A 25365-nucleotide genomic window follows, 5' to 3' on the forward strand; every position below is an offset into this window, starting at 1 on the left:
CGGAGTCAGTCGGCCCCGCGACCTTTATCCACCCGGCTGAAGCCTCGCCGAGTCTCTGGACGCGTTTAGTCGCGAGCGTCCTGCCTTACCGTGGGGATGTGTGGCCACTTCGCGTATGGGAGGAAAGTTGGGAACCCGGAGAAAATCCACCATGCATTGGTGGGGGCGATAGTTTAAACTCCGCACAGATGAGTTCAAGAATCCATAGGCCGGACACCTCGTAGCCCAAGCCTACCTCGCTTGTCAAAGTACTGGCCAGGATGAAGTCCCTGCTTAGCGTGTAAGAATCTGACGAGATCGGACGCCTTAGGAGTGATTTGTGTATGCGCGTGTGTTTTGTGAACGTGTGCATGCGATGTCATTGACTGTGTATGTATCTACGTGTGAAAGTGAATGTGTCAACGGTAGTGTGGCGGTTAGGGCGCTCCTCTACGACCCCGGCGTCCCGAGTTCGATTCCCGCTCACGGCCAACATCGGTGACGAATATCTGAAACGGTCTTGGGCCTCCGCTCGGTCGACTCAGCCTCAAATGAGTACCTGGCGCGGTGTGTAAACATCGCCACTGGGGAGATCAAAGGCGGCAAGGCGAGGTACCGGCCACCCAACCCCTCGTGTGCCGTGCCGGCTTTCATAGGTGCTCGCTAACAGCTTATACGGGGGATCTTTATCTTTGTGTGTCAGTACTGACATCAGCCATGGTCAATCCACTGGTGGATGAAGGCATCCCCAAGCCTGCAACCATTTCTCACGACCCTGCGACGTAATGATCACCCAACACCCGCATACGCGTGGACGTCCTCTGGGGAGCGTTCCCTCCGTTGACTGCCACTCCGTAGCTGGTCTCGACTACCGGCCGTCATCCCTTCCAGCCACCAGGTGCCCAGCCATATCCCACTAACTTTTGTCAACAGTCAAATGAAGAAAAATCAGTATCGTTTACGCGCGCGGTAAATTATTACTGTGTGCGTAATAGTATTATTTAACAATGTACAAGATTTAGTCAATTCACTGCAGGGTGAAGGCCTCTGAATTATGTGTCGGCAACTGCTGGGCCATACTTTTACCACGCTGGTCAGTTTGGGAAGATGAAGCGGTTTAGATCTCACTCGCCATGGCCTGGAATCGAGCTCAAGTCATTGCCGCAGTACGCTCACCACTACGGCACCACCGCTCCCCCCCCCCCCCTCCTCGAACGGAATTCACATTAAGAGATGAACCGGACGCGGGGATCGAACTCAGGTGGCAGGTTTTACGCAGCACACTGCGCGCACCATTGCTGCCCCGTTCTGTATATTGATGGACGCTTTAAAGGGCTGCGCGTGTATTTGAGCGGACGGAGCGGACGTTGCGTATGCCACGTGGGTATGCCGGGTGCACTTGCAAGTGCGTAAGTGGGTAACAAGTAACACGATATTTCCTTCGCGTGCATTTGCGTGAGTGCGCGCGAGTGTGTGTGTGAGCGCGTGAGTGTGTGAGTGAGTGAGTGAGTGTGCGCGTGCGTGAGCGCGTGAGTGTGTGAGTGACAGCCTGTTGCGCGTGTGTGCACAAGTGTGTACGTGAGTGCGTGAGAGTGTGAGTGTGTGCGTGTGAGTGCGTGAGTGTGCGCCTGGGTGAGTGTGCGCGTGTGTGTGTGCGTGTGAGTGCGTGAGTGTTTGAGAGTGTGAGTGTGCGCGTGTGTGAGTGTGTGCGTGAGTGCGCGTGTGCGCGTGTGTGAGTGTGTACGTGAGTGCGTGAGTGTGTGCGGAAGTGTGTGTGTGAGTGTGTGAGTGAGTGTGTGAGTGTGTGTGAGTGAGTGACAGCCTGTCGCTCACAGAGCTATAGCAGAGCTCACGGACTTGCTAGATATCACTGTGGGCCCAGCAGTGCTGCGTACACGTGCACGTACATCCCCTGTGTCAATCCACTGCTGGATGAGGCAGTGGATTGACAGCCCCCGCCCCTCCCGCTCACCCATGTCTGTGCAGGTCGAAGCATGATGATTTCCATCACCATCATCGTCATAATCACCATCATCATCATCACCATCATCATCACCATCATCGTCATCATCGTCATCATCATCATCACCATCAACGTTATAATCTCCATCACCATCATCACCATCATCGTCATCATCACCATCATCGTCATCACCATCAAATGTTATGAGAACGATTGGCACTGCGGGTTGGTGAAGGCGCCGGGGAGCAGAGATGTTCTGTCCGGCTCGTTGCTGCCCTACCGAGTCGTCTCACAGCAGCAGCCTCGCTGTGCTTGCTGACGGCCAGGGCTGGAAATGGGAAGAAATCACCGGGGGAACTTATACACGATTCCCTCCACCCCCACGAGATCTGAGCACGAGGAGGGGGAGCGGTGGTGTAGTGGTTAGCGCTACGCTGCGCTATGAACCTGGCGACCCGGGTTCGATTCCCGCTCACGGCCAACACCAGTGACGATTATCTGAACCGGTCCTGGGCCTCCCCTAGGTTGACTCAGCCTGAAATGAGTACCTGGTGCGGTGTGTAAACATCGCCACTGGGGAGACAAAGGCGGTCGGGCGTGGTGCTGGCCACCCACCCCCTCGTGTACTGTTCCGGCCTTCATAGGTGCTCGCTAACAGCACTTGCCCCTACAGTCTGTTAAGGCTATACGGGGGATCTTTATCTTTGTCTGTGTGTGTGTCTGTGTCTGTGTGTGTTTGTGGGTCTCTGTGTGTGTCTGTGGGTCTCTGCGCGTGCATGTGGGTCTCTGCGCGTGTCTGTAGGATATCTGTGTGTGTCTATGGGTCTCTATGCGTGTCTGTGGGATGTCTGTGCGTCTCTGTGGGCTTCTGCGCGTGTCTGTGGGTCTCTGTGCGTGTCTGTGAGTTTCTGTGCGTGTCTGTGGGTCTCTGTGTGTGTCTGTGGGTCTCTTTGTTATCCTCGGGGGTCTGTCTGTGAGCCGAGTAAATTTACAACAACAACAAGAGATGAATCCTTTATTCCTTCAGGAACGCAGCCACATGAGTTCAAATTTTCACTGCCCCCCCCCCCCCACAGCGTTCCGGCCCATTTCCGCGACTGCCGACGGCTCCATCCAAACACTATCCAGGCTCAACCCCTGCTGAGCCTGGCGAGGTGTGGCGAGAACCGGGAACATTCCGGGCGATTGGTCATAGGCGCTCCCAAAAATAACAATAACTCATCCAAAATAGCGGCGAACCTTGACCCCTGACGGTAGTTCCAAACCCACGCGCGGCGCTCGCTTCATGCCACGCTCTTGCCGTTGCCACTCTTCTCCCCGCGTCTCCATTACAAGACAAAGACCCCCCGTATAGCCTTAGCAGACGTTCGGAGGCAAGTGCTGTTAGCGAGCACCTGCGAAGCCGGCACGTGACACGAGACGGGTGTGGGGGCGGGCGGTTGGAATGGCCCGCAGCACGAATCTTGTTCAGATAATTTGAGGCTGAGTCGACCTAGCGGAGGCCCAGGACGGGTTAAATCAATCGCCACCAGTGTTGACGTTGAGTGTACAACGTCATTCGGATCGCCGGGTTTCGTATGGCAACGCGCTAACCGCTGCACCACCGCTCCCCAAAGTGTGCATCACTCCCACACCCTCCCTCCCCTCCCCCATCAACCCTCCGTCACCCACCCCCCACATTGAGTGCGGAGTCCGCAGGGAGCTCCACACTTGACCCCAACGCCAGTGAGGTGAGGTTAATTGCACAGCTTGCTAATTAATGGCCGTGTAATGATTCACACGGATGACGTGCTCGTGTCTCGAGCGGTACACGATTCGCCGTGCGCGATTCGCAGTGCGCGGCGAATCGATTCCGCGACTTTAACCTTCACGTAGAGTTCACAGTGGCACGAATCTCATTCAATAAATTCATTCCTTTATTCATTCGGGCAATTTATAATTCGTAGATGAGATCCCATTGAAACGATAATAGTCAAAGTGTTTAAGGGAGACCGAGGATTGCTGGTACTGAATAGTTCATGACCATTCTCATCGGCCATGGTCAATGCACTGCTGGATGTTTGTTGAACTTCTTTCGCACCGTACGTATCCAATCGTGCTCATCGGAGGTATGATGGGAAGGACAACAAACTATGGGTCTCTGTATGAGTCTATGGGTCTCTGTGTGAGTCTATGGGTCTCTGTGTGAGTCTGTTGTGTCTCTGTGTGAGTCTATGGGTCTATGTGTGAGTCTATGTGTCTCTGTGTGAATCTGTGGGTCTCTGTGTGAGTCTGTGGGTCTCTGTGTGAGTCTATGGTCTCTGTGTGAATCTGTGGGTCTCTGTGTGAGTCTGTGGGTTTCTGTTAATCTATGGGTCTCTGTGTTAGTCTGTTGGTCAGTGTAAGTCTATGGGTCTCTGTGTAAGTCTATGGGTCTCTGTGTGAGTCTATGGGTCTCTGTGTGAGTCTGTGGGTCTCTGTGTGAGTCTGTGTGTCTCTGTTTGAGTCTGTGGGTGTGTGTGAGTCTATGGGTCTCTGTGTGAGTCTATGCGTCTCTGTGTGTCTATGGGTCTCTGTGTGAGTCTATGGGTCTCTGTGTGAGTCTATGGTCTCTGTGTGAGTCTATGGGTCTCTGTGTGAGTCTATGCGTCTCTGTGTGTCTATGGGTCTCTGTGTGAGTCTATGGGTCTCTGTGTGAGTCTATGTTCTCTGTGTTAGTCTGTGGGTCTCTGTGTGAGTCTATGGGTCTCTGTGTGAGTCTATGCGTCTCTGTGTGTTTATGGGTCTCTGTGTGAGTCTATGGGTCTCTGTGTGAGTCTATGGTCTCTGTGTTAGTCTGTGGGTCTTTGTGTGAGTCTGTGGGTCTCTGTGTGAGTCTATGGGTCTCTGTGTGAGTCTATGGTCTCTGTGTGAATCTGTGGGTCTCTGTGTGAGTCTGTGGGTCTCTGTGGGTCTATGGGTGTCTGTGTGAGTCTGTTGGTCAGTGTAAGTCTATGGGTCTCTGTATGAGTCTGTGGGTGTGTGTGAGTCTATGGGTCTCTGTGTGATTCTGTGGGTCTCTGTGTGAGTCTGTGGGTCTCTGTATGAGTCTGTGGGTGTGTGAGTCTATGGGTCTCTGTGTGAGTCTGTGGGTCTCTGTGTGAGTCTGTGGGTCTCTGCGTGAGCCTATGGGTCTCTGTGTGAGTCTCTGTGTGTATGTATGTTGCACTTCTTTCGCACCGTACGTGGCCAACCGTGCTAATCCGAGGTGCAGGGGATCATTTGTCTCGGTGCTCACATCACGCACCTCCCGTTGTGACGCGCGTGTGGTGGTGCATCATGTCCCAATACCACGGCAATCATCATCATGAATTTCGATTTCAAGCTTTCGTGACTGCAGGGATTCATCTTCTTGGTTCTTTCGGTAAAGTCACGTAGAATGGAAATAATAAAATAATAAAAATAAAACATAATAAACGTCGTGAGAATTTATTTAATGTTTTATTGTTATTATTTTATTACTTCCATTCTACGTGACTTTACCGAAAGAACCAAGAAGATCATCATGAATTATTCTAAAATGACGCAATTCGGCAAGTCATTTATTCCATTTGAGGTTCACTCGGTTTTCCATCTCAGATCTCCATACATACCAATGTTGTACACGGAGGTACGTGCCTATCCACTGCTGGGTGAAGGCTTCCGCCCCCTCGCCAAGGCGGTCACGATCGACAGCTTTGGTTGAATTCCGACCGCTGCTGCTTCAAATTTGGCTGTGGCTACTTTTGATTCCTGTCATGGCGTCGAATGATGATCTCGACGATGGCGATCATCATTATGACCATGAACGCGGCAGAGCCACAACCTCCACGCATCACCACCACCTCCAGCACCCCCAATGGGGGGGGGGGGGGGGGCAAGTGGGGGGTATTAAGTGGGGGTAGAGTTTTTCAGAACGTGTGGCCTGGTCGCTTCTGAACAAGAGCTATATAGTTCAGTGGGCCTTACCTGGTCAAATGAAAGAAAATAGTTGAAGTGTCGTTTGCGAGCGCCCAGAACGTCACACAAGCCGTCAGCGTGGCCACGACCACACACTTCGCCTTGCCAGTGCCAATGTTAATGCGCAAAGACAAAACGACAATCCCCATGCTCAGAAGCTACCCATCACGTCCCCCCCCCCCCACAGATTTCACCAACCCGTACTGACCAGCGTGGTGAAATATGGTCAACTGAACCCGCACGGGAGGTTACACATCCAGCAGTGGATTGACAAACGGGCTGTTGATGTACATTGCAGATTAAGGTGATGCCACGTGGTCGTTAATAAATACTTAATAGGCTTACAGTCAAAGATTGCAAGGGCACGCACACGCGGTCAATTATTGTTCCGGTTCGGGAACGACAGTTCTTGTACAGGCACACGGCGGCTTGATATAGCACACACGTGCACGCGCACACACTTGCACGCACACACACTTGCACGCACACACACTTGCACGCACACACACTTGCACGCACACACACTTGCACGCACACACACGTGCACGCGCACACACTTGCACGCGCACACACTTGCACGCACACACACTTGCACGCGCACACACGTGCACGCACACACACATGCACGCGCACACACTTGCACGCACACACACTTGCACGCGCACACACGTGCACGCACACACACTTGCACGCGCACACACTTGGACGCACACACTTGCACGCACACACACTTGTACGCGCACACACTTGGACGCACACACTTGCACGCACACACACTTGCACGCGCACACACTTGGACGCACACACTTGCACGCACACACACTTGCACGCGCACACACGTGCACGCACACACACATGCACGCGCACACACGTGCACGCACACACACATGCACGCGCACACACTTGCACGCACACACACTTGCACGCGCACACACTTGGACGCACACACGTGCACGCACACACACTTGCACGCACACACACATGCACGCGCACACACTTGCACGCACACACACTTGCACGCACACACACTTGTACGCACACACTTGCACGCACGCGCGTGCACCTATCACACACGAGATCGGATAATTCAGTGTCCGAGTCATAATGATGATGATGATGCTCATGGTAGGGATGCTGGTGATTGTGTTAAGAACGCGACTGCTGTTGCTGCTGATGATGATTATTTGCTATGGATGTTGCTAATGCTGATTGTGATAATCATATGGATGCTGCTGCCGATGATGACGTTTGCTTTGGAAGCGGTTGCTGATAATGGAAATGATGATACTTCTGCTGCTCCTGATGTTTTTGCTGTTGACTGCTGCTGATGAGTGTGCTACGAATACTGCAGCTGCTGCTGCTGCTACAAATGACGTCGATCATGGTAATGTCTACGAACGCGACGTCTGCTCGTTACTGATCGAGTCTCTCGTTCGGGTGGAACAACGTGACCGCGCGCACATTCATCGAGACAACAACAACAACAACAGCAGTAACGATTACAACAACAACAGCAACAACAGCAACAGCAGACAGCTGTGACCCCCCCCCCCCGCGCCTTTCTCAGCTTGCGCCGCGCATCCATAGTCATCATCGCGCACGCGGTGCGAATCTCGCGGTGCGAATCTCGCGCTCACCTTCTCAATGGACTCTGCTCGGAGAAGATGACTCGACGCGTTCGGAGGCCGACGCGCGACGCTTGTGAGTTGACGGTAGCCGGCGCGGGGGGAGGGAGGGGGGCGGTGGAGCGAGGGGAGGTGGAGAAGGAGGAGGTGGAGGAGGAACACAAGAGGGAGGAGGAGGAAGAAGAGGTCGCGGCGGAGGGGAGGATAAGGCCGGGTGGCTTCCACCGCACGGCGCTGCTGTCTCTTCTCTCCGCAGATTTCCTTTCGACCGCGCTCCGCATTTATACGCCCGCCCGCCCGCCCGCCTCGGTACGATCGCGATGACAGTGACGACGACGACGACGAGACGACGCGTCCGCGGTATTTATGACGTGGCGAGCGGAACGAGCGCGGAAGAGGCACGGGGGGGTCGCGACGCGTCCAGGAGACGGAACGACCCCGAAGCGCTCATCCTGGCGCCGCTCGATGCACTCGGCGCTCAGAAGACGCGAGCCCCCTCCTCCCCCCTCCCCCCTCCCCCCTCCGTCTTCCCTTGCTCCTCGGCCGGCGATAACTTCAGCCCGGGTGGGAGGGAGGAGGGAGGCGGGAGACGAAGAGAGGAGGGAGGTTGGGGGTGCGGGAGGTGGTGGCGGTGGTGATGCGTGGGGGTTGTAGTTGGGTCACGGACACGGCTGAGCGGTTGGGAGTCTGCGGGGAGCGCGGTCGGAGCTAGGAATGTGTTAGCACAATTTATATATATATTATATATATAAATTATACCAATATCTCCCCCCCATATAGTTGTACAGACTGTTGGGGTACCACGGTGGTGAGATGTTAACTATCTCGCCTGGTATACAGGAGGTCGTGAGTTCGATCCCGATCCCGACCCTGCCCGCCTGGTGTATATTTGGAGTTTGCGTGTCTCTCTCTCTCCCCGTGGCCGCGTGGATTTATCTCCGGGTCCTCCGGTTTTTCCCTCCACATTTTCAAAACACGCGTTAAGAGTATTTGACTGATATACATTTCCATGTCATAAGCCACTTCGTTAAGCTATCATTCGTGACCTGGTCGCTTCTGAAAAATTAGCTATATATCTCAGTGGGCTGGTAAAGTAAAATAATATAGTTTAGCTTAAGCGCTGTTTGCGAGCGCCTATTAAGGCCGAATCGGCACACGAGATGGTAGCGTGGCCACTACCACACCTTTTGCATTTACAGCGCCAATGTTGTTGCACAAAGATCAAAACAACAATCCCCCTAACCGGACTGTTAGGTGCAGGTGATGTTAGCGAGCACCTAATGGAGGAATTAATACTCTCACACATGCCAAGAGGCTGCACAATTAACGCGTGTAATCAGCTAGTTAATTGGACTCCACAGCAGCACCACGGTAACTTGAGGGATACCAAATAATGCACGCCTGTGTCAAACAAGATACGGATATCCACTCCACGGAGCATTGTGGAGGAAGGCAATGGGCCAGATCAGGGCGTGATATTTAGCCGGAGGCTGTCCGGGGCTGAGTTCCGGAAAATATTCCCTACCCCCCCCCTACCCCCCCTACCCCACTGTTGGGGGTTTGATTGGGGGGTTGGAAACCCGGATAATAGAGTAATACTGGTAGGAACCTCCTGGTTACACCAGCCCACAGGGGATTATTGTGTCCGTCGTGCATAAAAAAATGGGAGGGGTGGGGCTGGGTGGGGAGGGAGGGGTGGGGCTGTGTAGGGAGGGGCTGGTCACCCCGTGGTGCCCTTATAAAACTCAACGTTTAACCTACTCACGCCGGCTTGTGCCCGCCCTCACAGTCGGCCATATTTGCGGAATACACCACGCCGCCGTTGACCCTGGCCATTGACCGAGCAACCCAACGTTCCTACCAGCTCCCTCCGCAGGAATGTGTTTAATCCACGGCTCGGATTTAAATGTTGCTGCAAGGGCCGTGCGAATTACGCCAACTCGCTGTGCTTCAGTCGCTCGGCTCCCTGCTCGTTTGACGTGAGCGTCGCTCCTCCCCCCTCCCTCCCATTGTTCTTGAGGGAGCGATTTCCTTCAACTGCCCAGTAAGCGTTGTTCACGAGCCTCCTCCACAGAGGCCGATCTTGACACCGCTTTGTTACCGGTCATCGGCAAGTCCACTCAGCAAAAAAAAGTGCTCCTGTACCACATGCAGTCCCCCACCTCCTCTCGAGCCGACGTCGCACATTCTCCTCGGCAAAGCGGACGCCTTGGATCGTTTGTACAGCCTGAATGCTCGAGGTTTCAAGGCAACGCAGTTGCTCTCGTAGATGTCTCTATCTTTCCTAAACACACAGAGGGAATGGAGTTCGGGTCAAGAAGACATGGAGATTGGTGACAAGGCAGATGCCTTCCACATGGCGTTATTCAGCCGATGAAAAAGTAAACCCCGCTCGACTGGTTCACGGAAAAAAAGTCTGCCGCCAAACCAGAGCTGGCCATGAGCACACTGCCCAGGGATAGGAACTCCTCCACAGTCTGAATATGCGAGCCTCGGGCATCAACACCGACCCTTCCAATGATGCCAAAAAACGGTTGTGAACCTCGGGAGATAATAGCGAACACTAAGAATCCTAAATGTGGCATGGCTTGGATCTTCAAGAATTAACAGTGAACTTCAAGAATGATGAGATGATTTAGTCTGGCTCTATGAGCCTCGGACATTATTGACACGGAACAGAAATAATCCTACGTGAGATTGTGACCCGAACCAAAACACTAAGAAGAAAACAAAAATGATAGGCCAAACATCTCGATGCGAGACTCAACCTTAAGTTGTTGACTCGTTAAAGGCTTTTGCGGATAAAGGGGCATTATTATCTGGCATGACTGCAGTATCACTTGGTGCGGATAATACGTCGCCGGTATCGACGCGTTAAGGTTAAAATAACTGTAAATGTGCAACAAATAATATAATTTGCCGCGATGATAATGGTGGTTTCTGCGCTCTCAGATGTAGCAACGCGCTGCTTGTCATGCCACTTCTGACGACAGACACAACTTGAAATAGAAGGGGATCACGTTCGAATGTTAAATTTAGACCCAAGGGAGCAAACCAAAACTGTACAAACAGAAAATAACAACCGAGAAATAGCAGAGGCGACAACGCCAACGATTGGCACGGTTGGCTACGTACGGTGCGAAAGAACCTCAACATGCGTAAAACTAATTTTGAATCTGTTTAAACACGTAGGCTTTCGTGAGCAATATCCACACGTAAAAACTGTATTATGGAACATTTGAATCCGAGTGCGAATCAAAACGATCGCAATTCAATGCCACCGCCGGTGTCAGGTATAACTCGGTTACTTTTCGCAAGCAGACGAATATTTTGTTTTACAGAAAAGATTCGTAATAATAATTCACTCGCCGACCAATAACGGAAGGCCGCAGTCGTGTAACCCGGCGTGACGACGGACTTTACGTAACGGCAGTGAAAATCATTCAAACGCGGGCACCTTCGTTTTCTTGTTCCATTTTTTTTATTCCATAAAGAAAAAAAATTGTGCACCCAACAACAGGCAACATTTCGTAAGCGACAAATCGTCCTAACGGTCAACAGAGTCTACACACGCACGCACACGCAAAATGTGCAATCTTTGGCCGAATGCACGGTTTGTACACAAGGCGCGCTCAAACAATCACATTTACTTCTGCCAAAGTGTTCTCCTTTAATAATAAAAGTCAAACATTCACAATTGAGAAAAAAAAGCATTAAAAGGTGGAGGCGTGGTCATACAGCATTCGCTTCGCGTGGTTCTGGCGTGCCGCGCATCAGTAACGAAACGTACCCCTTCGACCGTCGTGTCCGTATATAAAAAACATGCCGCTGGCAACATCGCATCGCCGTCCAAGATTAGTGTTATTCACTCGTACTTCTGAAACCCCCGTTTTACGTAGCCAACGGTTTCCGTCTCCGTTAATTTTCTTCCAAACGTTTCAGGATAAAATGGAAAAGTGGCGTACCGTTATTCTGTCATCGTAATATATTTTTGTTTTCAAGAATTATTATTTTCTTCTTAAAATAAGTTAAGGTCGCGTTTTTCACGTCCCCGCACACGTCCTGACGGTGCCAGTTTGAGCCCCGCACGTTCAGAAGCGTTCAGCCATTTGGTTCCACCACCTCTAACCAAGCACGGGTAAAGGGGGGGGGGGTGCGGATTGTTTGCCCCCCCCCCCCTCCCCACCGCAGCCCCCCAGAAAGAAAAAAACCCGAGGAGAAATTCCACCAAAGCATTAAAACCCTTCAATGACACGGCATGGACGGCACGAATCACGCTCATGGGGGATGGGGGGGGATGAGCCACACTCCAAAATTGGTCCGTTCGGTTACATTGCGGCCCGCCTTTTTCCCCGAGTACAAACAACCCTAAGGCGGGCGATAGCTAATGAGGGTCCCTCTCTATTAGGCGATTATTACAGAGACCCAGGGACGTTTAGAAGAGATTGGGTGGCGGCGGCGGGTGGGCGGGGGCATTTTCCCCAGACCTCGCACAAAAAGTGGGCCCCACAACGGGCCTTGCAAAAGAGGGCCCCAAGTGGCATTCTGCCACGGACCTCCAGCCACCCCCCCCCCCCTGCCCGTGCCACCAGGAACTTCTAAGGCAGCTCCGCACAGATCCATTCATATCCCGTTGTTTGTTGCTGTGGTTATTAGCGTTGTTATAACTTTTTTTTAAACAGCTGCCAAACGTTGTTTATTCGTTATTGGGATAAAGCCACTCGGCAGGCCTGCAAAAGGGATGTAAACAGTGGGGGCATCAGCAAAAAAAATGGATAAAGGGGAGAACAGAAATATCAGCATCACAAAGATTAACAGCTCACCAATTAATACACATGACTTTTACACACCAGTACCTGTCAAATTCATTAAAATCTCCTAACAACAACAAAATGCTTTATTATTAATAAAAAAAAGTAAAAAAAAACACACAACCAACCATATTTCATCGAGCGCTTTAGGCTATGAAAAAAAACATTTCCAATAAGTTCACAATGAGCACCACGGGATAAAGGCTCAATATGTTTCACGACGGTACACAATGTAAAAAAAAAACCCCACACTTAAACGCAGTAGCAATTGGCATTCAAAATATACGCAACTTAAAAAAATCACGTGGTCCGCTTTTTTAAACATACATTGCAGAGGTCCGTTGGTTTTTCTCACGAAGTTTTAACGAGTACCTGCAATCGACTTCCTGCAACCGTGTGTTCACCAAGAGATGAGATTAGTTTTTTTTTCTTTCTATTAAAGCCGCTAAACATGCACAAAAACAGCTACCGAAAAGAGAGAAATAGCGAAAATAATTTTCAAACTGCACGGTTTCGCACGCTCGAGAGAGAAATCGAGCCTCCTTCCACCCACCCCTCCCCCCCGATGTTGTTTTCCCGAAGCAGTTGCATATTTTTTTTTGCATCGTCAAAGCACAGGCGGATAAATACTTTCAACGATCATCAACATATCTTGTTAGCGATTTATAAACCACGGCACAAAAGAAAAGAAACGTTCCTTAAATAAATGTAACAATTAGAAGTGAATTGTTTCCTACACCGCTGTCGCTTCTACATGCAGATGAAAAGCCGTAGGCGGACACCTCCTTGATTTACGCACTTGCAAGAAAGACCGCAAGTCTCAATGCAGCAGGCTATTTGAATGCGTCTTCCGTTTCTGCAGTCGACAGCGCTTGTTGTTAATTTCCCTACCAGAACCAAGGTGGAGGGGGGGGGTTAAGAGGGTGCGCCACGCTCCAGCACCTGAGATATTCCTCAACGACTCGCTTTTGCGTCTCTCTCTCTCGCTCGTGTTTCTTGTGCAACTTGTGTGTGTGTGTGGTTTTTGTTTTTCGACAGCAGAGCACGGACGTTGTGTTTTTAAACCTGTACACACATTCAACCGATAACGAGAAATCTCACACACCCCCACCACCACCCCCCCTCTTTCTCCGTCGGCGAACCGCAAAACACTAAAAATCAGGCGTCACAGCATTTCACAGCTCGTTTGATAAGGCCTTGCGCTACACTTTTGTACAAACTCGCAAAATATTGAGATCCCCCCTTCTCTCTCTCCCTCTTGACTCTCTCCTCTTTTCTCATTTCTTCACTCCTCTCTATTCTCTCCCATCCCTTCCTCTCCTCTCTCATCATCTCCTCTCTCTCCTCTCCCATCCCTTCCTCTCCTATCTCTCCTCTCTCTCCTCTCCCGCGCGACCAGACTTCCCAAGGCGAGACGAGTTGCTTAAGCTCGCGCTCTCTCCGAAACGAGAGCAAGTTTTACTGCATAGTTTTGTGTCTGCTCGAACACACAGGACCACGCGACGACTGCGCACCGTTTTGACTATAAACATTTCACAGCCGGCTTCACAGGAATGACAACAACGAAAAACAGGAGAGAGAGGTAGGAAGGGAGAACACACAAAGGAAAAGAGAGATCTGGCCACAGGAGAAAAGAACAGAAAAATAAAAACCCCACAAAAATAACAGTCATGCTCTTATAAACAAGTGGCAATGTGAACCACTATCTTTTCGTCAGTGCCCTTTGTTTACATGATTACTGGAAAGGTTGTAAGTTGTGCGCTTTCGCCAAGCTCCCCGCGCTTGCCACTCGTAACACACCAACCAGTCCAACGTTGCCAGTCCCTCTTCCTCTGGAACCTTCCAAGGTTTTGTGGTTTTGTTGGCAGCGGTGGTGATGGTGGCGGCGGCGGTGGCCGCGACCTTCGGGGGTCAGGGCACGCTCCTCTGCGGCAGTTCCTGCGTCACAAAGCGCTTGAGGCGCTCCAGGTACTGGCCGTAGAGCTCCACGTCGTTGTGGCCGGCGCCCTCCACCCAGAGGGGCTCGACGGCGCGCTGACAGCGCTCGTACATGGCCAGTCCGTGCGAGAAGTCGATCACCTCGTCCTCCGTGCCGTGGATCACAAGCACCGGCGACGACACCTGAGAGATTTTGTCGATGCTGTTGCCCGGATTCGGCCCGTGGCGGGACAAGGGGGTAAAGTCGCCATCAGGTGGGTGGATGGGTGGGCAGGTGGGTGGGCAGACAGACGCGGGTGCGTGCGTGAGTGTTGGGAAAGGGGGTGGGGAGGAGAGAAAACGCATTCGGAAATGAGAACAGCATCGGAGAGATACCGCTGCGTAATTTTTCGTGGGTTACGCTGCCACAACTCTCCGATAAAGTTAGGGTTGGACTCGCGTGTCGTCCGGCGTAATGTCCTGACGAGCTCCTCCCTGTATGTGGAGCGAAACATCGGACGTGACGAATAGCACGCCGCACGACCTGTAAACATATCAGACAGCTACGCTGAGATAAACAGAAATCATTTCACGATGGTGTCAAATAATCCAAGCATCGCCCAGGCTCGGATAAGCATCAGACGATGCGCTCATCCAAATTGGCGATTTACACCAGGAACGGACATTTCTTCCTTCCTATGGCAAGTCATGTTATTGGGGTAAATGCTTTAGACTTGTGCGATTACGGAAAGTGTCTGTGTACCAGTACACAGTATCCACAAACAGAGGTTAACACTGTACATCTGGTGGCCGGTGTATTGCGAAATGCAGCGTGGAAGAACAGCCACTGAAGAACAGTGCCTTAGAGTTGGGCAAACACCTTGACTGGCGCAAAAAGACGATCGCCGAATCTCAAAGATTGCCTTCGCTTTGCGGGAGGTTGCTCTCAGCTGCTGCTGCTCCCACTGGAACTTCCTTCTATCCTCATGCCATCCACACTCCTGAGGACCCCTGTTTGTGTTCAGGCTCAAGGACCCTCTTCTGCCGATGACTGCCTCTTTATGAAGCGTCTTCAAATGCACTTTGACTATAAAACATCTGGATACCCTATTTAATAACCAAAAAAAAACCTTTTTTAGATGAAATGCGCCTTACAAATGCAAATGATTATTATCATTTCCAGATGGGTGCGCTTTCCCCCTATTTGTACAGTGTCTTCCGAGGCATTCACACGTAAATGCTCCATAAATCACAACTGCCTTGCAAGTGCAATTGCATCGGAGCAACTCGTACGCCCATAGGAGTGTGGGCAATCATTCCGCTGCATGCAAATCGATTTCTACTAGCGCCCTGATGTGAATTCCTTCTCCCTCCCCTCCCCCCCAGCTCCCACACCCACCACAAGATGCTGCTTAGCCTTCACGCGTTTCACCTTGGGGGAGCGTGCGTGCGCGCTGCAGTATTTGCGGCGACATCTTTCCCGCGCATCATGACGCGCTCGAGTTAAAAAGGTTGACACGCACGATTGCGCCAACGGCTTTTAATTCCAATTCCTTTAAAATTATACAACAAGGTGGGTCAACTTGAAAGCGCGTGATGTCACGGGACATTCTGAGTCATATTTAGTCACGTCCCGACTGAACGATCTGTCCTCATATTTCTTTTTGCTTTACCCCTCCGGACAAACATCCCGCCGACGTCACCGGTCACCCCCACCACCCCCTTTCCACGCGCGCGGGATGTGCGCCGTGTCTTCTCAGCGCCGGCGATCGGCGCCACTCTCGCAGGTATTAGAGCCAAACAATAACAACGGGCAAACAAAGCCGCGAGAGGAAACAAAGGAACGTCCGAAAGGAAATCACATTCTAGAGCAAGTTCTAGACAAATAAATGTACAAGCCCACGAGAACTTTAGCCTTTCTCAAATAAAAAAAAATGCTCCTGCCGCTCTCTGCCGTATCGCGCTTAAAAAGCCACCGACGAAACATAGCGGCACGTGCTAAACAGCTTCGTAGCTCATCGGATTTCTCCAGTGCAAATCAAGATTCTGATTTAGTTTTGATCATCCATTCGAAGGCATCAACAGCCGCTTCATGTACAGTGCTCGTGCCTCCCCTGCATACACAGATGATAATGGGCAGTAACTCGCCACAATCACAACAGTGCGGGACCAGCTCCCGTCATCTACATAACGACGTCAAGGTCAAGCGTTTGCACCCCAAACCTCTGCCCCCCCCACAAATTACCAGCAATAACAACATTTTGAGACGATTGCAGCAGATTTCGCCCCTCTTAGAGTTCCTTCCCCTTCCCTTATGAAAGCAAAATTTTCACGTCACTCCTGGCAAACAACGCCGCCACGCCAGCGGCGTCGGCTCTCCCCGCACAGGGCCCACGGAGGGCCCACAGAGTGCCCCCCCCCCTCGGCTGCAGAATAAACTTTTGCCGGAGAGAGGTGGGGAACCGGGGCTGTGTTTTCAATTACTCGCAAATTCCCCCCTCCATCCTCTCCGATGGGCCTCGGAGAACTGCCAAATTGATATTAGTTGCAGCTTAAGCGTTTGTATTTAATATAATGGTCCAAGAATTCAACCTTTCAGCACTTTTGCTCCCACAGTAACCCATCCTGCACGCTGCACAACACCCTTGCTCCCACCCCCACCTCCGGCCCCCCTCCCTTTCCATCAGCCGAATAACAGGATTCAAGTTTTCATGATGGCAAGACTTTATAGCGAAAAGAAAAGGGCGATGCTGGCTGGGCGTGCAGGAAACGCGGTGTTCAGCTCTGCAGGGTTTTCACAGCCAGCGTGACCGCGCGTCGGACGCCGAGGTCAAGCAGACACGACCCCTTTACGGGCACAGTTGGCGTAGGAGACTGCAAGGTTTGCAATGAAATTGGGGGGAAATGTGTCGAGCTATTTAGTTTCTGTATATATCTGCAAACTATTAGGGCACCTTATTTAGCGGTAGCGGTGCGAGTGCCCCTTTATGGTCTGGACGGCCAACGATGATTAAACTGCGAGTTTATCGGTAGGCGGAGGTGGGGGGGGGTGTAAACGACGCGTCGGATCGTCGATTGATAATCTATTCTTAAGCTTCCAATACACACATCGAATTGCGTGCGTGTATACACGTACGCGCAAGCACGTTGAACTTCTTTCGCACCGTACGTAGCCGACCGTGCTAATCAGGAGATGCGGGGGAATCGGAGGGGCTGCGTTGTAAGCAGAGGTCGGTGCGGCAAAATCCATTATCGCACAGTACGCCGCCTTCACTGACCAGCACGGCGAAGTTTTGTAAAGTAAACTACGTAACCCATGCGGTGGGGGGGGGGCTCATCCAGCAGTGTATTGACAAAAATAGTTGTACATGTTAAACATGCTGTATGTAATGAACTCGGGTAACCCCTGCAGCCAGCCACTGGAGCGTATGCTACCATTCACAGCTACGGTATGCAAAAGAATCGAAGCGGGAATCAAATGGCAACCCCTGAATCGCGATAATCCATTGACCCACGGGGGGGGGGGGGGATGAGGGTTAATGGCTGCACGCTCCACTGATCGTGCTCATGTGGACTTTAAAACAAAAAATACATCGTGCACTGCATCATTCTGCAATGCGCGTAGTTTTTTTTTTACCCAGAAGGGAAACTTGACAAATTTTTGTAGAGTAGCGCTCGCTGAACCTGAGTGTACAGTGCAAGAACGCGAATCTTGGCAGAGGATGCTGCCCCTGAGACCAGGGGTCTGGCTCCTTTACAACCAGAACCCCCCTCGTCGACCCCCAACCACACCTCCGCCAGCTAAGGGCTACACGGCAGCTCTCCTAAACCACACACGTACACACGCCAACACACACAAGAATGGGCACACACACACACAGTTATACAACAAAGACCAAGATCCTCCATGTTGCCTTTAACAGACTGTTTGAGCACACACGCATGTGCACATATGAACGCGTACACACAAAGACAAAGATCCCCCAGTATAGCCTGCACAGACTGTAGGGGCAAGTGCTGTTAGCGAGCACCTATGAAGGCCGGCACAGCACACAAGGGGGTGGGTGGCCAGCAGCACGCCCGACCGCCTTCGTCTCCCCAGTAGCGAAGTTTACATACCGCACCGGGTACTCATTTGAGGCCGAGTCGACCTAGGCGAGGCCCAGGACCGTTTCAGATAATCGTCAGCGGTGTTGGCCGTGAGCAGGAATCGAACTCGGGTCGCCGGGTTCGTAGCGCAGCTCAACCGCTTACACTGCCGCTCCCCAAACACGCGCACGCAGACATAGGCACAAGCGCACGCGCAGTGCTCTCAACAACGGAGCGTCTTGTCTATTGTTTCTAGCGGTGGCTGGGAGAGCCGCTCCTGCATAAGCAACCCGCGGCAGAAGAACAACAAACGCCACCTAGAATGGGGCAAGGAGGCCAACGTCTGACTGCAGGGCAGGGTTTGTTCTGCTTAACAGGCGGCAAGGATCACAGAGGAATCTCGTGCCGATTTCAACACTGGGCCATTGTGAGAAAGCAATCGCGCTGGATCCCAGCTGTGCAAAGGATTCCCGAGGTCAGCTTCTGAGCAACACAGATCACAGATGGAGTGGGGAGAGGGGGGGGAGCTGACAAGAGCGGCGGCCGAGCGTCAGCGGCGGACACCCCGGGGCAGGCAGAACTCACGAACAAGGATGGGCAGAACTTTTAACGACAGCACCTCGGGAAGCGCGGACAGCGGTCGGCCAAGAAGGCAACCGCCAGCATCGCTTCATCATTGCATTTTTACAACTTTGTTTTATCACCCTTTTGTCAAAGGCATTGCAGTGCTGGTCATGGGGGAAATTCGAGCGTACTTCACCACACTGGTTAGTGCTGGTTGGTGAATGTGTGGTGTAGTGGGGGGGGCAGAACCGGTAAAATAAATCACTCGCCGCTGAAATTAGCCACGGTTGGTAATTGAACTTGCGTCGTTGCGTGACCACCAGACCACCGCTACACACCTCTTACCATCCTATTTCCAGAAAAAAAATCCTCAACGTAATCGTCAAAATCACCGCGTTAAATCTAAAAATTCTGTCATAGGTGACATTTCGGGTGATTGTTTACAGCACATTGAAAGGCCAGAGGGGTAGAGTAGTTAATAGACAATACACCTGAGCTCCCTATCAGCACTTTAGGAAATTTTATTTATTTTGGTATCCTGACCCCCATTGCACCATCCCTCCCACCCTCCCCCACACACCAATTTCTTCCCAAAGGAACTCAAAAATAAAAGGAATCACAATTACGAGCCACGCTAAACAAAGACACCTTCAGGTTCCCACGCAAATCGAGTGCGGCGGCGGCGGCGGAGGGACACGCTGGAGATTTTTCAGCAATGAAAGCCAGACCCTGGGCAAATGGCAGAGCACATCGACGATGCTGCGAGCGCGCAGACGGCTCGCGATCATCCGCGAGAGCTCGGCTTTTACACGCTCAATGATCCCATTCATCTAATTATTGCAGCCAAAGAGCACATGTAATTGTTGCGCTGATCTTCCCCCCCCCCCACAAAGGAAATTCATGGTGGTGGGGGGGGAAACCCCATTTTTCTCACCACCACGGAGTCATATGGTGCACATGGAACTCACGTTTGAGTGATTTATCCCACGCGGGTTAAAAAGCTAAAACGTAATTTACCAATTCAAGTGCAATAACCCGGGGAATACGGGCGGACCATATGGCGCCATTATTTTTAGCTGCAATGCAAAGGAAGAACCGGGGGGAAAAGTGGGGTAATAAAACTGCTTTTAAAAAAAACACACACACACAACGCAGATGCGCAAAAAAAAACACACAAACTCTAAATTCCAGAGAGGTTCAGCATGTGCTTAAGTACACCACTATGGTGGCATTGCTCTCCAGTGAAGTCATACAAAACTTCAACGATCGTGTCGAGATGGATCAAATTTTGAAATGCTGCACATCCTCGTTTTTTCTCCTTCTCTTCACATATCATCTTTGGAACAAGAGAACGGGCACCCCGATCCCTCCTGCACAAGCTCCGTCTCTTTCGGACGGCTGACAGCCAGAAGCCCTTGACTAACGAGCAAGTCACGCAAAAGTCAACACTTTGGATGGAAACCTGGAGCCGTCGCTCATATCAGCCCCTCCGTCCTTACCCAGCACTACCACCCACTCAACAAACCAGCCACACACCCACCGCTTGCCCGGCAGGGGCACCCCCCCTCCCGTGTCTCTCAGACCCAACATCGATCACGCCCTCAACAGAGGAAGCAGAACTCTGCACAGAACCTAACAGCTGGGGGGAGTGTGGGCACCTACATTCGTCACGTAGCGGTGTTGTCATGCACAATCGGTAATTACAGCACAAGGACATGATTGAGCTATGGATTTGCGCCCAAGGCATTATACCCTTCAGGTCTCTGCACACAAACTACTTGAACACCCGAGTAAATAAAACCCAAAGCGGGATTTTTAATTGACAGCGATGCATTGCTCAACCGTAAACAGGTGTAACTCGGGGTGTGTTTGTTTTTTCAATGATCCAATTATTTAAGTAATTTTCAAGCGGCACGCCTTCTCCAACTCGGTTTGTTGGCAACAACAGAATACGCAAAACAAGTCAGTTCAGATATTAAAACAAGACTGCAAGTGCGTTGCGCCCAAAACCAGAAAGTATTTAATTGGAAATTCGACAATATTCGCGACCAATTGGGCATAATAATTGTACATCTTAACGTCAATCCACTGCTGGATGAGGGCCTCAACCAAGCCGCGTGGGTTGTGGCAGTTATTTAACCATAATTCGCCACGCTGGTCTGTGCTGGCTTGGCGAAGATGGAGAGCATATCCGCAGGTGCACAGAAGTACAGGAAAATGAAGCATTCGGCACGGCACCTCCGCTGCCTACCACATAGCGTCACGGCCTATAACAATCCGTTAATGCGTGTGGTGGTCATACGGTCCAAGCACCATCAAGGCTTATATATCCTGCTTAGCTTCCGAGAACCAACGAGGCGGAGCGCCGTTCACGGTTGTTTTTGTCGGAGGCCCTCGTACGTTTTGTACAATATCCACGATCAAATATTTACTTTGTGAAGGTAACAATATCGACTCGAGGCAAACTGTTTTTGTAACACCATGCCGTCTCAAATGAAAGGGGAACGACGGACACACGCAACGCGGCCAGCCCGTGTCTGGCAGAGGGGGTCCTCTCCCAGAGAATGGACGTGTGAAATCAAACACCGCGCCATCGAACCAAACCACACAGCGAGCAGCTGCTGGAAAAGGGGCAAGGGTGGAGGGGGCCTCGGTGAGAAGGTTTATCAAGGGAGTTTCCTTCAGACAGGAAGCAGCTCTGCGAAGTACCTCTGGCAGGGGCGGCCGCTGGGGAGCCGTGAGAAAGGGCAGCGCGCGCGTGTGCGCACACGATCGCGTACGCCGCGTGCATCCGCGAGCGCGCGTGCGTTACATGGCATGTAAAGCAATTCACCTCCCGGCACGCCGCCGCCGCAGCGCGCACACTCCCGCAGACAGCGTGACAAATTGTCACGGTTCGTGGTTTGTCACGATTTGTCACGATTCAATTCAAGAGCAGATTCTTCTTTTTTTTGGCCGTCTCTTGCTTTTAAAAGACGCAACGATGCATCGTGCCACGCGACGATGGATTGACGGGAACGACCGCAATTGATTTTCATGCTCACTATATACACGTATCAAATTGTGCGTCGAAATATAATACACGTATCATCGGGATGAGGCCCTCATCCAGATGATAAAATGTATTCATATCTATGTTCCTTACCATTGATGGACAAAATACCAAGTTTCTGGACTCAAAACGTGAGCGAGCTGCCTGTGATGGAACCCATTTCTCGGCTGCCCTGAGTTGTTGGGTCTCGCTCAGTCACCAATTACATGACACAAAAAACGATCGCAAGTAGTCTGGTTTTTCATTCAATTCAGGCAAGCAGCTCCGAGGATTAAAATTTATCAACGTATCGGATGGCTGACATGGCCGACACGTAGCGAATCGCTCTCTCGCGGAGGGCACGAAGTTGTGCCGCACGGTGTCGGGTAACCGAGGCCCGGCTGAAGTAGATTTGTGCAGCCTTCTCTTCCGGAACCACTTCCTGACGCGACGGGACGCGCGGCTAACTGAAGGTGATCTCTAAAAAGACGGTTAATTTTCCCAGCAACGAAGACTTTGCCAACACACGTGGGATATAGCTGGCAATAAAATATATTTTAAACGTAAATGATTTAAAATAAGAAGCTAGATAGTCGTTTGTAGATTGCTTGTGGGGTCGGGTGCTCCTGTGCCGTGTCGGTTTTAATCGATTTGGTCCCGATACACAACAACCAAATAACCCAAAGCGCCGGAATCTCGTCAGATCTCAGAAACTAAAGAAACGTAATTGGCCGAAGAACCCCAATGTAGCAAGAATCTCATTAACGAAGAGACTTGAAACTTTGAGAGGCTTTCACAGGTAAATAAATGGCATCAGTGTTACTACCAAACAACTGCCATTATCACTTGGTGCACATTACATTTGTGTCTGAAATTATAAAGGAAAAGGTGAATGCAATGGTACACACAGTTCTCATAGGGTTAAAATAATCCGAGCTGTGAAGTAATAAAGTCTGAGGCCATAGGCTAGACAATCGCCGCTTTATCCGTTATCACCTTTGGAACCTGAAACTGATAATTAACTCTAGCTCAACGTTCGTTTTTTTTATTGAGAAACACAATTATGTAAAAATTGTTACATGAGCTGACGTTAATGTTTAGGTCAGGTGAGCGTGATCCATTCAACAGATGTCTTGAGACTGCATCCATGGATACCAGACGACTGAACGTAAAAAAAGGAAACGGAGAAAAATTATACAACGATCACGTGACCAGTTGTAAAAAACAAAACTCAGCTATGCCAGGTAATAATTGACCCTGACCAGGTCAGGCTGAAGACACCTGATTGCCACTGGTACTGCACACTGCTGCCACTAACCAAATCCAGTTATCAGGATCGTAACGGAGTGTGCGATCCACAGTGCCACCACTCCTCGCCTGTGCGCTGTACTGGCTCTCAGCAGTGCCTGTGGCGCCATTTGCCAACAATGCCACGTACACAGGATGGCGGCTGTGTATTGTTTGGTTATTGAGTTAAACGCACAATAACAAACATGTTGACGATCTCGACGATGATGATAATAAGGTAGGCAATGAAAACGTGTTTTTAAAAAAATTGGCAGTTTTCACAAATGACTTCATTGAGAAAACAGAGCAACATGAGTCATGAGTCAATCAATGGATCGACCTTTATTTTACGTGCCAATATCACCCTCAATAAAGAAGGCATCAGTGCACAGGCTGCGAAACTATTGCAGACTGTTTGAGAAAGTGTCTTTGCAATAGCCTTGTGCTGTCATAATGGTGGGAATATAAAATGAACAAATTATATGATTTGTGAAGTAGTGCAATTTAGCCAACTGTTATTAGGTTCTCTCGTGCGCAATCTATTAAAGGTTTAGCCAAAAACATAAACCTGCATTTGTAAAATGGAGATTTCATTCTGTGGTTCTTGGTCGCGTTTTTGCTCACCCCTGTACTGCTTTTGTAACATGAATTATAAGAGCAGAGACAAAATAACAAAGTTGCATTCGTTTTATAATTAAGTACAAAACATTGTAAATGGGTCTCGTGGCTTCATTAGATCTGTCGCGACACTGGTTCAAGCTTGCAAGAGGCCTTCTATAACACGGCGGACCATGGGGGAGGACTGGCTGGAGAAGTGGACCTTCATCGCCTTCGGGTTTCAGACGATCTTGACAATGATTTTACAGGAACACGAACGTTAAGACATGCGCAGGTAGCGCCCGTGTTGAGGTTATACACGAAAGTGCAAGCCGTACATGGTCATAATTAAACAAGGTGCTATGACATTAGCGGAGATTATAAAAACGAATAATGAAAAAGCGCGTGTCGACTCACAAGTTCAACCCCTCCCCTCATAAAACCTTTTGATCTCCCCATCCGTGCCCGCATGTACGTATCGCCAACGGGAAAGTGAGACGGGGATTTTTTTTCTTTTTGTATTAAACAAAAGAGATTCCAGGGAGCCACTGATGACGACACTAAAACCCGGCAAACAAAACAGTGGAACACCGCGACGCTAGCCAAATCTGGGCGTGAAGTGAACGGGGGTGTGTGTTTAACCCCTCGCGGCCTCTGGGTGGAGCCGAAAAGTTAGAGGGCTGAGAACGCACGCTATTCCAGGAAGAGAATGGTAAACCCACCCGCGATAAACCCAGCGGCGAGATGTTCTCAAGTCGTCGGGAGGAACAGCCGTCACAGGCTCCCCCATTCCCCTCCAGAACAAATAAATATACAATACAACTTCCTGATCATGACAATGTGCCAACTTACTGCTGCGTAGCGAAGTTTTCGCGCTCGCAAAGAACACGCGTGGGAAATTTCAATTGTGAGCTGGAAACAATGTTTTTTTTTTGTCAGCGGCCCTTTTGTCAATCAACTGCCGAATAAAAAAAACTCACGTGCCGTTCCAGTCGTCGTGGTTGTTGGACCATACTTCACCACGATGGTCAGTGCAGATCAGGGTCATTTCGGATATCAACTGGCACCGAAGTCGACTCGCAGGGTTCACAGCGCAGTGCACGAGCCACTGGATCACATTGAAGGGAAGTGAGTTTCCACTTTTATTTACTGCAGTGCTATTTACGCCAATTCAAACCTTCCGCTTGCCAAAAGAAATGACAATGATAATGCAAAAGGAAGGAGGCACAATGCAAAGCTACGATTAAGATTAAATATAAAATAAATTCTCCGTGCGACAGGGAGTTCAGCCTGGGAACAAGCGGATGGGACGGCACAAATTGTTTTAACGGAGCACCTACGACACCGCAGTGCCAAGACACAGATAACGGCCGACCTTGTTGATTAATGGCGAATGAGAGTTCCTGTCTGTGTGCACTTAGGAAGGATGAGGGGGGGAAAGATTAGAGCGTATGACCGGTCTCATGGGTGCACACTTAACGACCAGCTAAGCATAACTTATGACAAATTATTAAATAAAACGTGCTTGTACCAAGTTATGTAATG

At 50.7% G+C, this 25365-nt stretch overlaps 2 protein-coding genes across 2 annotated transcripts in view; both read right to left on the minus strand.

Annotated features, from left to right (window-relative positions):
* The window catches only part of CEMIP2 (cell migration inducing hyaluronidase 2), a 57181-nt gene extending 49155 nt beyond the window's left edge, over positions 1-8026 (minus strand). The window contains exon 1 of the mRNA XM_078854856.1: positions 7537-8026. The gene's annotated coding sequence lies outside the window, so the exon portion shown is untranslated. The remainder of the gene's footprint in view (positions 1-7536) is intronic.
* Positions 8027-11006: 2980 nt separating this feature from the next.
* The window catches only part of LOC144931002 (alpha/beta hydrolase domain-containing protein 17B-like), a 33548-nt gene continuing 19189 nt past the window's right edge, over positions 11007-25365 (minus strand). Inside the window, exon 4 of the mRNA XM_078854860.1 lies at positions 11007-14475. Within this exon, the coding sequence (XP_078710986.1) occupies positions 14247-14475 (229 nt within the window). The 3' untranslated portion in view covers positions 11007-14246. The remainder of the gene's footprint in view (positions 14476-25365) is intronic.

The sequence above is a fragment of the Lampetra fluviatilis genome, chromosome 3 (assembly GCF_964198595.1).
Source record: "Lampetra fluviatilis chromosome 3, kcLamFluv1.1, whole genome shotgun sequence".
Lineage (NCBI taxonomy): Eukaryota > Metazoa > Chordata > Hyperoartia > Petromyzontiformes > Petromyzontidae > Lampetra > Lampetra fluviatilis.